At 38.7% G+C, this 13,136-nt stretch overlaps 3 protein-coding genes across 8 annotated transcripts in view; 1 reads left to right on the top strand and 2 right to left on the bottom strand.

The window, feature by feature from the left end:
• LOC108042861 (neuronal acetylcholine receptor subunit alpha-7) overlaps positions 1–7,437 on the bottom strand; it is a 120,873-nt gene extending 113,436 nt beyond the window's left edge. For all 6 annotated transcript variants that reach the window (XM_044460334.1, XM_044460332.1, XM_044460331.1 and 3 more), the window contains exon 1: positions 7,037–7,437. The gene's annotated coding sequence lies outside the window, so the exon portion shown is untranslated. The remainder of the gene's footprint in view (positions 1–7,036) is intronic.
• Positions 7,438–9,924: 2,487 nt separating this feature from the next.
• LOC108042862 (FK506-binding protein 59) lies at positions 9,925–12,355 on the top strand. Its single transcript, XM_017121338.1, has 8 exons — positions 9,925–10,176; positions 10,238–10,380; positions 10,905–11,025; positions 11,082–11,220; positions 11,278–11,635; positions 11,695–11,805; positions 11,863–12,000; positions 12,111–12,355. The coding sequence occupies exons 1-8, from the start codon at positions 9,981–9,983 to the stop codon at positions 12,222–12,224; spliced, it is 1,320 nt and encodes a 439-aa protein (XP_016976827.1). The 5' UTR covers positions 9,925–9,980; the 3' UTR covers positions 12,225–12,355.
• LOC108042866 (putative RNA polymerase II subunit B1 CTD phosphatase RPAP2 homolog) lies at positions 12,294–13,059 on the bottom strand. Its single transcript, XM_017121341.2, has 4 exons — positions 12,951–13,059; positions 12,779–12,890; positions 12,623–12,720; positions 12,294–12,557 (listed from the first exon to the last, which is right to left on the bottom strand). The coding sequence occupies exons 1-4, from the start codon at positions 12,977–12,979 to the stop codon at positions 12,365–12,367; spliced, it is 432 nt and encodes a 143-aa protein (XP_016976830.2). The 5' UTR covers positions 12,980–13,059; the 3' UTR covers positions 12,294–12,364.
• Between the last annotated feature and the right edge of the window lie 77 nt (positions 13,060–13,136).

Genomic DNA, 13,136 nt, shown 5'->3' with positions numbered 1-13,136 from the left:
TAGATAACTTCGGATTTTGAGAAATATATGTATCAGAGCTTCGCTGTGAATTCCAATTTAAAGAACATTTTCCTTAAGGGAGGATAGTTTTTAGTGAAATTTTAAATTGATAGTTTTTAAAATGTTCATCGAAAATAGTATTTTTTTTTAAATAATTTTATAGATTAGAAATAGGTAAATTTAGTAACATAAAACGTCTGGCTCTCCACTTTAGTAACTTGCCAAAACGACCCCTAATCCCTGTTAACCGTTTTCACTTTCGCCACTTCTCTGTTTCTCTCATAAAATACACCTCAGAGCTCCGAATCGTTCTCGGCGAGTTCCATCAACTTAATCTACCCGAATAATACCCTGGGGATGGGGGACTGGTAAAAATGATAAAAAGAGTTGAGCTACTGACCAAGAGACACCAAAATAAGCAACAGCAACCGAAAAAAAAATCCCAGTCACTCAGCTAGTTGGGCCTTTGTTGTTGGTTATCCTGTCCGTCCAGGTTTTGTTGTTGTTGATGCTTTTTGTGCCTGTTGTTGGTAGACAACGTTGTTATTTATGACAATTTCATTGTCTTGTCCACTTGCTGCCCTTTTTATTTCCGTCTTTGCCTTTTGCTTATTTACTACCACCCACACACTCGCACACACACACACACTCAGGAAGCTCACACAGACAGTGAGGAGTGAGTGAGAGGGAGTTAGAGAGAGCGAGCTCGCTTTTGTGTAGCACACTTTTGTGCGCGCGGCGTTATCAAACGTTTTCCGCGCTGTTACTCTTAGGAATCGGTGTATTTTTTTTGTGCCAGGACATCTTTTTAAACAGCTCTATCCGTGGAGTGAGTGTGTGTGTGTGTGTGCGGCTGTTATCAGTGGCACAGAACTCATCGGTTCATTGATGGAACGTTTGAGTGAGTTTCCCCGAATCTCGGTTTGAGCCAAAGAGAAAGTGAGAGAGACAGAGAGTGGAATTGGAAAAGGACTCGGCAAACTCAACTTCTGTTTACACTTGGAAGAGCCAAACAGAGTCCTGCCAATTGTTGCAAGCCCTTTGTTGTTGTCTTGCGGGTGAAAGCTTGCTGAAAACCCCTACATACAATACACGCACACCAATATTTATGTATAACCAATTCGAGTTCCTTTCCTTTTTTTTTGGCAGTATTTGTTCAAAAATTTATGAAGCTTCTGCTCGGGCAAAAGTGGCTTAGGAATTTATTTAATTAACCCCAGACTGCCAAGAAAAAGCACCAGCAAGAGCAGCTTTTCCCCTTTTTTTTTTCTGTATGACAGCAAAATTGTCCTTTAAGTGTTTTATGAGTGCGGCATGATTTCAAATGATTTCTATTTCTGTGCTGTGTCTGCCCGTTTTTTTTTTGTTGTTACGTGCTCCAATTCCCACGCACACATACACACAAGTAAAAAGGAATAAAAAAGTTGATATTTTTCAATTAGTGTTCTGTTAAAATACTTCGTTGATTAAAAAGAATATTAAAGGAATATAAACGATTAAAATATATTTTAACTCCTACTTTTAGATATTCAATATAAAATCAGCAGTGCGTTCTGGAATCTTATTATATTAGGCTAAACATTTTTTTTCTGTGTACGTACTCGTACATACGCAAACGAAACAAAAGCTGGTAAAAAAGGGGGGAAAGAGGAATGCCAGGGGAGAAGCAAAGTAAACTTGCAACTTGTTTGCGCTTTCCGTTCTACCATTGTTACTGTGGTTGTTTTTGCCGACTGCCTGCTGATTAGAAATGCTTTTGATGTACGTATGATGAAAATCTGCGGCTTTTCCACTGCGGCAAGTGCAGCAACCTGATTCAGACGTAATGAGCAATTAAAAAACTTTCCGCCTTTGTTTGTCAATTGAAACTTGGACAACGGGTGAAATTTCCGTGATCTAAGGTTAGGATTAAAATAATTGCTTTTATATTTGCATAGTAAATTTTTTTTCCGTACTTGCAGCATACGTGAAAGTTCTAACGTAAGTTTTTAACTTATTAAGAGTTTTAACTTGACACAATAAAAGAACGTCATGTTCGTTTTAAAACGAAATAACACTTTCATTTAAAAGTGTTGTCAATAGTCTCCGAAAGTTTATTTTTGTTTCAAAAAATTAAGTGTAACTTTGAAAATTTAAAAATCTTTAATTTATTAAATTCATTAACCTGACCAACTTTTTACGACCCTATACTAAAAAACGTATATTGATAGGCGTAATCTTTGCACAAATAATTTTGCTGAACATAGAATTTTGATGCAGAATATTGGGTGTGAATATATTTCTGACGATTAAAAATTGGCGAAGCTTCGCGAAACTACATTCTAAAGAAATTTAATGTTATTGAAACTGGTGGCAATTTATTACTATTTCTCCAAGTAGATGCAAATATAAACTTAATCTATAAGGAGTTTATAGAAGTGGTATAATTCTGTTTTTAGAGCTTATAAGATCCAGATGTGCATTTTGACGGTCAGTCCATTCGGAAACTGCTCGAACGACTTGCCTGTTGATGCTCTGTATATATATACTTTATAGGGTTGAAACTTTTTACGAATTCAAATTGTATACTATTTTTCTTTACGAGTAACGGTTATAAAAAGTTTATTATTCTGCCTGCAAGAAAATTTGTATATACATCCTCTGTATTTTATGAGCTTTAGCTAAACTTAAGCTAGAGAAATAAAGCTACAATTGCATTCCTACGCAATATTACATTTAATAAATAACTTGAGAGTTTTCAGCAGTTGCATTCGTAAAAAAGGAATTACCCGTCCGGAAGTTGTTCATATTGTGCCGCATCATTTTCACTGAAGTACTAAACAATTTCAACTTTGCACCTCCAGGTACTCCCCTGCCCGTCCATAAACTATTTGCTCCAGCTACAACATTTTCGACTTTTGCTAATTGCTCAAACTCCACATTTCAGGCTAATAAAAAGCGAAACAGCAATGCCTTGCTTATACCTTTATTTCTGTATTTTATGCATAATAACTTTTCTTTTAAGGATAAGTTTCTGGCACGGGAGCAAGGTTACCCCACTCCTCAATGTGATGAGGTTTATACTTTGTGCATTCCCTCGTGGCTTCGTATAGTGTTTTTTGTGCGATTCCTGTGAGACTGTAAGACTGTGAGCGTGGCCTTCATCCCCAACTGCCTGTCTGTCTGTCTGTCTGTCTGTCCAACAGCCTACCCCACTTTTCCTTCCCTTATCCAGTGCATGTGTTAAACCAAAAAGTTGTAAATCTTCCAACTTACGTTTAGTGCAACAAAGTCGCGCTTTCGTATGATGAACATAAAAGTGTGAGCAACAAAAAACTTTACCCACACATGCACACAGCCGAAGTGAGCGGGGCGGAGAAAGTGAGAGAGGACGAGGGAGAGAGAAGGATGGGTAACGGTTAAGTTGGAGCGGAGGCAAAGCGCCGAGCTCGACAGAATTCCATGCTGGCGACGAAGATGTTGTTAAAATAAAATAGAAACGAAGGCAAACGCAGGACGAGCAATAAAAAGTGCGTAAGGAGAAAAATAGAAAATGACAGAGAGCGGAAAAGAGGGGTGGGGGGGTGGTTGGAGAAAGGGGGCAAGGGCAAAGGGCAGCAGGCAGCAGCAACGATGACGATGTCGAAATTAATACGAAGGAATCACATTAAAACTTCCACAAGGATCCAGAAACAAGGAGCAAGGACTCCGGACTCCTTGAAGCTCTCGCCTGACGAAGCTTTCGGTTGGGTTAAAGACGAAACATATTGTGCGTAGACGCCAGTAAAAGGGACGAACAGGACGACTCACCAATACACACAAACACCAACACAGACAACGTGTTTAGGTTTAAGTGCTTCGGTGCAGGTTGATGACGGGGGTTGGATTCGGGTTTTTGGATTCTCGCAGACAGATAGACACGCACACAAACACCCCAACACACCCACACACCCACGTGTATACACACGCAAAGTGGAGCAATTTCGACAACTCCATTTGCGTATGTATTTGCTTTCCATTTATTTGTGTCTGTGTGTCTTTAGCGTTTAGAATAAAGGCAGATCCATACATACACACACACCGTTTTTCCATTTCAGCTCTTTATTATGTCTACTCCAATGCTAAATCGAACAGGACGAAAGGGAAAAAGCAGAAACTTAAGCCAGAAGCCAACTAGAAAAGGACAATAAGATTCGAAACAGTCCAAAACGAAATCATTATAAACAATCCTGTCCAGCCACTTCAACTCTATCAATAAATTTCCTGTTTTAACACCCACATAAAATCCAATCGTAACATAAAGTTTTTATTTAATTACATTAGTTTTAAAGCCACTTAGAATTCAAAATATATTAAAATTAAAACAATTTAAATCTGTTCATTTAATAAGGTCAAAGACAACAATCATTAATTTATAAACATTTAAAAATAAAATGTATAAGTCGGTTTCATTTTGCTTTTTAACAATGTTTCGAACGGGGATTTCTTTATTTCATTTATCAATCAATTAAATCTTTTTATTTATTAACAGCAGCCCTGAAGTAAAAACATCGATCGAAAAAGAGCAATGGCACACTTGAAAGAAATAACTATTTTCCACAAATACTCCAATTTTGTATAATAGTTTTCTGTGAATCGAGAATTTTGCCTGAAGCTAGTTAAGGTGCACATTTTATAACGATTTATCACAAAAGGTCGCAAAAAAATTAAAACATCTTTATATATGAAAAGAACTATAGAGCAAGGATATTGCCCTATACGTATAATTTTGTTGTTGCCCCAATAAAATTGTACGCATGAATTTAAATCAAACATTTGCAAGCATAGTTGGATTACAAAAAAACACAATTTTTAAAAATTGTATTACATTTAGTTCATAGAAAAACTTATTTCACTTAAAAACTTTTCACCATTTATTACAAAGTTTTGTTTATAAAATTTGTAAATAATTATTGAATAAAAGATATTGTCTCTTTTTTTAATTTTAAAAACTTCATCTACGTAAATATTATATTTATGAAGTTACCCTTATTCGATAACTCAATCCACATCAAGACTTAACGCGCAAGGCATACATTGTCGGTTTATGCAATTCACTACTTCAGAAACAAACGTGATTACGTTAATTTGCCATGGGCGTATATTAAATAAGGTAAATGACTAAATGACTTATGTGAATTGACTTATTGGCTCATGACTTGAGAAAATGAAACGAGTCTGTTTGATCACGAATCGAACAATAAAATTGTTTAAATTTATTTATATTACAAAAACTAATAATTAAAGCTACTTAAGATGCTGAAAAAATGCATAACTTAAAGTTTGTTTAAATACATTAAAAGAAAATTGTTCTTTTGTAATACCTTCAAAGTCTATAAATACAAAAAGGCATAGTCAGTGCCCCTTGGAAAATGTTCTTGTGCTGTTTTATATGAGACCCTTAAAGGTCTTAAAGCAGTAAGCCCCTGGGTGGCCGCCTTTTCCCGCTTTAGGCGCCATTCGAGCTCCCTCATTCGTCTCATGTTTCCGAGTGCCACCATCTCATACGGTTCCATCTCATATGGCACCACGCGCTCCCCAGAAACCCCCTCCCCGTCCATCATCCAAACTATTGATGGGCTGCGGCCCAATTTTTAAACTACATGCCCTAAAATGTGAACTAGGCGTAGTCAAGCAAAATGATTGATGAAAAATCTGCGTGTGTACACAACTTGCCACTCAACACGAGACACACAGCCACACACAGCCACATGCGAATATTCGCATGTGCACACTCACACAGAGGCGCACATATACATGACCACTTACGCCCACTTAGACACGCCGCGTTCTGGTTGCTTTTTCAATTCTTTTTTTTTTTTGTGTGTTTTCCTTATATGTGTGGCTGCTGCTTTCGCCAGTTGTTAGTTTGGCAGAAAAGTTTTCTTCCCTTTTGCCAAATTGAATGATAAGGAGGCGAAAGACGAAGAAGGAAGGCGACATGAAGGATGTGGAAGGAAATGACTAAAAAAAAAGTTTTTCTTTTGGCCAACTGATTGATAACAGTGCAAATGTTAATTGCATAAGGAGAGCCCGGAAAGTTCGGGGAAAACCAGAACCGAAAACCGCAAAACTGCAATTTCGTATGAGAGCACTGGCAACAATCTCGGCACAATGGATTCGCCATTTAAGTTGTGTACAATTAAATTTTAATTATCGCAGCAACAGCGCATCCGGATACAATCAAAGGCCCACCCCAAACCCCTTCAAACAATCAGCCACAAAAATGTGCGTTTTAAATCGCAATGAAAGCGCGCTTAAGTCGCGCTGATTTCGATTCCAATAAAACAATCAGTCAGAGCTCAACCCAAAAAGGGAGGAAAAAAGCGAAGAAAAAATGTGCAAGCGAGTGGAACTAAAGGGGAAGAAGGAAATCGCCTGGGATTTCCCTCCGCCAGCCTGGGAAAATTGCTACGATTCGTGGAGATAACTGTCAGAAGCAACAGTTTATAAGCCAAATACGACCCCGAAAACTGAACTGCACTTCGTTGGCCGATTGGGTAATTCGCTGGGAAACTTGATGTTATTTTTCTTGCGTATGTTTATACAATTTTATCACTCTTCAAATTCAGTTATTTTCTTTGTGGCTTACCACAAATAAAACTAAATTTAAATTGAATTGTTTTTGCAGCTAAACCAAATCCCGAAATAAACTCTTTGGCCCAGGCAAACGAAAATATCTCGGGAAATAACAAAACCAAGTTGTGTAAAATAAATTTCCAGCCAGTTTGTGGTGTTTTATGTGGAATTTTGCCAGCATATTTCAGTGCGAACTGCTCACTAGATGCTTGTTAAATAATTTTAATTTTCCGTTCTCCTTGCAAAAAGCCAACAATTCCCCAGTCGCAGGACATGCAGCAGGCGCAACAATTACACGAAATGTTGAGTGGGAAAAATCGTAGCATACTTTTAAGCTGTTGCACCAGAGCGAGTGCATTGGTTTGTGGGAAAGTGGGAAAGCGGAAAAGCTGGGAGGAGTAATGCAGGAGGAAGCAACAATTTTGCTGGTTCTGTTTACCTTGGTTCGTTTAAGCAAACATTTTTAATTGGCTATTATTGAATGCAATTTTTAGTGGTCGTTTGTATAATTTTTTCTTTTCTTTTTTTTTTGGTTAATAATTTGTATATTTTGTGAACACACTCGAGCTGAAGTTTTGGAAACGAACACACACACGCACAGACACTTACACACACTTGTATGCGCGGGAGCTGCCACAGAGGGAGTGATTTAAGTATTTTGGGAGTTTCTTCACGCACTAGCCAAAAAGTTTCTTCCAACTCGATTCGATTTGGTTAGCTGACTTTGATTCGGGGCTTCCCCGCTTAATTTTCCCACTCTGCACAGGCAGCTGAACTAACGGTACACACACGCCAAGGTAGGCGAATGGCGGCAACTCGGAGAAAGTGCGTCCTGTCTGGTTGTACCCTAACGACTTAATGCGCTCAACGCAGCTTTTCACACGGCCATGGACCACGAACCACGCAGCATCCACAGTGGCTCAATCCGAAACGGAAAACGGAAAACGAAGCTTCCAGCCGAGTGGTGCCGAGCGTTCGAGTGAGTTATCCTTCTCCGTCCGAGTGAGATATCCATAACCGTGGACTCGGGGGCCTGTGTATGCCCTGGTCCGTGCCACTCAATCCCGAGCCCAACGACTCGAGTGAAAGCTGCGCTGGAATGTTTACAGTCGAGTAACGAGCAACAGCAACAGCAACGACGACGCCAACTGCGGCAGCGTGAGTGGGCGGCAATGTCGCTGGTCAATGTCTCTATACCTGAAAAAATAATGGGCCTGGACAGGGACACAGCATCAGGCACTCAAAAAATTATCATGCCATATTCGGGGGTACCCGAGATACCTCTGCAGACTCAAAATCACATAAACAGGTGTTCGCAAACAAGCTAAGAATTAAGAATTTCGACAGATAAATCCAACATTGATTTTTTTGACTCAGATTTCAAGAGAATTCGGTGATTAAATAAAGTTTAGAAAAATGCAACATATTCATTTAAGTCAAAATAACAACAACAGTATATCGTTGAGGTATACATCTTGTCATTACCAATTTTCTCTCCTCTGTTTTAGAAAATACATTTTTTTGGAACTTGGAAGGTTATACTAGAGAAATGTTTTAAAACAATTTCTTTTTTTCGCATAAAAGATTCTCGCTTATACTTTATAATGTTTTGTTTTTACCCAGATGGCGTTTATTTAAACAAAGTTCTAACTGTCAAACGTTGCGTATGAGTAATTTGTAATGAAAACTGAAAGATCATCGTGTAACTCCTGAAACTTAAAAGCAAATTTATTTTTTATTTTTGTGTAATACAATTCTTATTAATAACATACAACTTGTGTGCTGCAGAAAACGAAAAAAATACTCCGCCATTAGGTAATAAAATATACATTTTGAGCCATAAAATCATATAATTGGCTATTCAGTTTACAATATTTTTTGCCTTCTGTTTCAGTGTGGAATTCCGAGCTGACGAACCCTAATTAATGAGCGACAAGTGTGCGAAACCCTGGGCTTTTAGAAGCTGTAGCTCGGATGAAACGGTAGTTGATGACTGGCTAATATTTTAGTAAAGACGAGAGACAGCGTCAGCTGCGCCGATTTATCAAGACACACGCGGAAATCAAAGAAAATAAAGCCACATCGGGTTGCCATGAAGGAATCCACCAACAAATACACACTTATCATTTTTATCATCCCAGTTGACCTTGATAAAATAGCCGAATGTCCATTGCCATAAGCCCCCAATTGCCCTACTCTGCAGAGATTATAGCAGACGAGCTTACGAGCATGAATTATAGAAACCAATAAAATTAAGTGCATTAATTTATTTTGTTGTTCTTGCTAGAATACAAAATGGAACTTGGCACTGCCAAAGCCAAGGGCAAAATAATCAAATATAACAAAAACGATAACAGGATTATATTTGATGCATGCTGCACACATTTATAAGGATGCACATGCATACAAAAGCCCCTGGCAGGATACAATTTTGTAGGACTATTTGGGTATGAGTGTGAGAGCAATCACAATTAAATGCACAGCAGACTTTCTTTAATTTTATTAATTGGGGTTTAAACGGATTAACCAATATATGAACAATTACTGAACTCGCGTCCGTAACCTGTTTTTATATAGAAATGAAAACGTATAAATTAGATGTCATTCATCTGGGTTAAATCATTTAATGCAAATATAAATAAATAAATGTATATGGTGATATATAGATAAATTTGATTTTTTGCGAGCCTTGATTGGACACAAATTTTATTCACCAAATCATAATTAGGTAAAGCTTAATTAAATACTTAAAATATGATTTTATATAGTATTCTCCGTCGTCAAGTGATATATATTTTATATGGTAAAAAAATTCTTGATAATATTACAAAACCATATAAAATTTTTTATACATTGCGAATATTTTGTTATGGTGCAGAGATGATCCTTTTAGAAAAAAGTAGTACTAGGAGATAATTTACGGGGTTTTTAGTCCTTTTTGATTTTTTAAGATGAAAAGAATCAACTATGAAATGTCCTTTCTTTTGTGATTGCTTACAAAATTTATATCGTTTTTATTGAACCAACCAATAACGGTAAACTTTATATACAGAGTTTTTTATTTACGAGAACCGGAGACAAACGTTTTCTGGTTCAATCCTAAGTATACAGCGCTAATACCTCTCGAGAGCTCGAGATAGAAAGATATATCTGTGAGATAGATCAGTAGGTAACGGCTTAAGAGGGGATTGGGTCTTTGATTTTTGTGTGTATCCAATTTCACTACCACGATTTGTTTTACAAGATAGATTCATTCGATAAATTAAGGAAAATCCCCTGTCTGGTATTTTGGCAGCGACTCTTGAAAGGTCCCACTAGCGTATGTTTTAACCGTCTAGCAACGGTCACTTTGTCATCAAATCGTGCGAATTAAACAGCGAAAAATGCCGGAAGAAAATAAAATCGACTTGTCCGGGGACGGCGGCGTGCTCAAGGAGATCCTGCAGGAGGGCAAGGGCACAGAGACACCGCACAGCGGATGCACGGTGTCCCTGCACTATACAGGTCGCCTGGTCGATGGCACGGAATTTGATTCCAGCGTCGGCCGAAACGAGCCCTTCGAATTTCCGCTTGGCAAAGGTGAGTGCTCTACAATTGCCCGAAATTTCGATGTAGTTCCATTTTTTCCGTGCTCCTCTAGGCAATGTGATCAAGGCATTTGACATGGGGGTGGCCACCATGAAGCTCGGCGAGCGCTGCTTCCTCACATGTGCTCCCAATTACGCTTACGGCGCTGCCGGCAGTCCGCCCGCTATCCCGCCGGATGCTACTTTGATTTTTGAGGTAGGTTTTACGATATCTCTATTCCTTTCATTGAAAAAAGGGTATATTTTATTAGACCAAATTTACAGCGAAGAATATTCGAAAAATTTGGGTACCGTTTGTATTTTTGGGATTGCATGATTTTAAGTTTTTAAAATACGATTATATAGTCAAACATGTCTAGAACATTCTCATAAAACTCAGAATTAGAAACAAAGTGCTTGGAAAAACTCTGGTTTTAAATCCGATAAACATATCAAATAATTTTAAACTGAATTGAAAAAAAAACACTTAAAAACATAATAAATGGTACTAGGATTGGAATTAATTTTTATTAGAACTAATTATAAAATTAATAATCAGTTGTTTTGAACCAATCATTCAATGTTCTACAAAACCTGTGTTAAATTTATTCAATTCAAATTTAAAGCGTGCTCTTCTTGAGTTTTTAAAAACAGTTTTACTCATCGAGAAATTTTTATATTTCTTTGATACCCAAATCAAAATATCTTGTCAAAGCTAATCCTTAAAACTTATATTCTTAGCTGGAGATGCTAGGCTGGAAGGGCGAGGATTTAAGTCCGAATCAGGACGGAAGCATTGACCGAACCATTTTGGAGCCTAGCGATAAGAAGCGCACTCCCAGCGATGGTGCCTTCGTCAAAGGTTGGTTTATCACATTTATGCGGTTAACTTTATCTTATGTGGTTTTCTAAACTCAGCTCACATTTCGGGAACATTCGGAGGCAATGTGTTTGAGGATCGCGATGTGGAGTTCGACTATGGCGAGGGCAAAGCCATCGGTATTGTCGAGGGCTTGGAGATTGCTCTGGAGAAGATGAACATTGGCGAGACCTCCAGGTAGATCATTTTCCTCATAAGAATTTAGTAAAACTAAACTAAAAACCCCCAACATAGAATCAAAATCCAGCCCAAATATGCATTTGGAGCAGAGGGTAATGAGGAGTTCAAGATCCCACCCAATTCCGCAGTGGAGTATACAGTGAAGCTACTCGACTGCGGAAAGGGACTGGAGGAGTGGAAGCTAAGCGACGAGGAGCGCTTGGCGGAGGCCAAGGCCTATAAGGAGAAGGGCACCAACTACTTCAAGAAGGAGAACTGGGCCCTGGCTATTAAGATGTACACCAAGTGCAAGAATCTGTTGCCCAATACAGCCGATACCAACGAGGAGGTGAAGAAGGTCAAGGTGGCCACACACAGCAACATTGCCTTGTGCCATCAGAAGTCCAACGATCATTTCGAAGCCAAGCAGGAGGTGGGTCTTTGTGTTCAACACTTCAAATTACATGCTAAGTTTGTTTTTGAATATTTTAGTGCAATGCAGTTTTGGCTTTGGATGAGAGCAATGTGAAGGCTCTGTATCGTCGTGGCCAATGCAACTTGACTATTAATGAGCTGGAAGATGCCCTGGAGGACTTCCAAAAGGTTGTTAGACCTAGCGCGTTTTTTTTTTGTTTTATAAACAACTTTGTATTTTTTCAGGTCATCCAACTGGAACCTGGCAACAAGGCCGCTGCTAACCAAGTAATTATCTGCAAGCAGAAGCTCAAGGAAAGCAAGAACAAGGAGAAGAAGCTCTACGCCAACATGTTCACCAAACTGGCTGCCAACGACAAAGAGGTATAGCCATATATATTACCGAATAATGCCAAATAAAGTACAACAATCCTATATATAAAACCCGTATGTCTCCTTCGATTGTTAAACCACTAATTTTCCGTCAACTTTAGACCGAACCACCGCGGGAAACAGACGTGCTCAGCAAGTGCGGCGAGTGGTCAGAGGAAGATGCCAAGCGCGAAGCTGAATTGACGTTAGAGCGCGACAATATAATCATGATCTAATCAAGATCGAATAGTTTTTTAAGTCTTAATCCCTAGGGTTTATAATCCCACATCGAAAATCCAGTAATGTAATGAACAAATGGTCTTAATGCTTATTATACGAAATAAATAAACGCTTTGAGAGCTATGTATATCAGTCGTCAAGTACCTCGAGCCAGCAAATGGAAGCTGGGTCTCGTCTCCCGATCTCGCAGCCACAACGGCGATGTCGGCACCTGGGCCTTAATGTACTCCGAGGCCTTAAAACAGTAGCCGGAACAGAATTTCTTGCGCTCCGTCAGGTCGTATACCTTGTTTTTGGATGCACATATGGTATACTTTTGCTTGGGAATGCTAAAAGAATAGTTTAAAAGAGTAGCTATAAAAGAATCACCATATGATTCGATTGCACTATTTACTTCTCTAGAACGTTAGAGCACAGCGGATATCCACACAATTTGTTTATATCTCGCTCATCCACGATGTCGGAATAATTTGGGGGTCCAATCTCCCATAGCTGCAAAAACAGGAAATACTCAATACCCTCAAGTAGCATATGATTTGCATCAGTTTACCAGGGACAAAAACTCGGGCTCCGGAATTCCCGGCTCCATGAGTCGCACCACGATTTCCTGTGCCCGCGCAATCGCCGCTCGTTTCTTCACCACGGCCGCAATAAGTTGTTGCCTGGTAAGCAAAAGGGCATTCAAATTTAACGTCATTGAATATGTATTTATTGTAATTTACCTCAGTTGGTCGCTCTTTTCGGTCGTCATTTTGTGTGTTTTTGCCCAAATTTGCAATTGAGATGGTCGATAACACGATCACAAATTTCGATAGAAATATGGGCCATCGAGGATAATTTTTATTTTAATGACCATTAAAAAGGATATTCCCTAGCAAAAGTTTTTACAGCCCGTTGTAAGTAATTCT

This window comes from Drosophila rhopaloa, unplaced genomic scaffold (assembly GCF_018152115.1).
Source record: "Drosophila rhopaloa isolate 14029-0021.01 unplaced genomic scaffold, ASM1815211v1 contig_2, whole genome shotgun sequence".
NCBI lineage: Eukaryota > Metazoa > Arthropoda > Insecta > Diptera > Drosophilidae > Drosophila > Drosophila rhopaloa.
Note: the sequence above shows the minus strand (reverse complement) of the source record. Positions and strands in the feature narration are given on the sequence as shown.

Bases quoted from the DNA above. Each gene is read 5' to 3' on its own strand.
- LOC108042866 (XM_017121341.2), bottom strand. From the start codon at position 12,979: ATGACGACCGAAAAGAGCGACCAACTGAG. The intron at 12,721-12,778 runs GTAAACTGATGC...CTGTTTTTGCAG, and splicing joins AGCCCGAGTTTTTGTCCCTG to CTATGGGAGATTGGACCCCC. The intron at 12,558-12,622 runs GTAAATAGTGCA...CTATTCTTTTAG, and splicing joins TGCTCTAACGTTCTAGAGAA to CATTCCCAAGCAAAAGTATA.
- LOC108042862 (XM_017121338.1), top strand. From the start codon at position 9,981: ATGCCGGAAGAAAATAAAATCGACTTGTCCGGGGACGGCGGCGTGCTC. The intron at 10,177-10,237 runs GTGAGTGCTCTA...GTGCTCCTCTAG, and splicing joins CGAATTTCCGCTTGGCAAAG to GCAATGTGATCAAGGCATTT. The intron at 11,026-11,081 runs GTTGGTTTATCA...TTCTAAACTCAG, and splicing joins CGATGGTGCCTTCGTCAAAG to CTCACATTTCGGGAACATTC.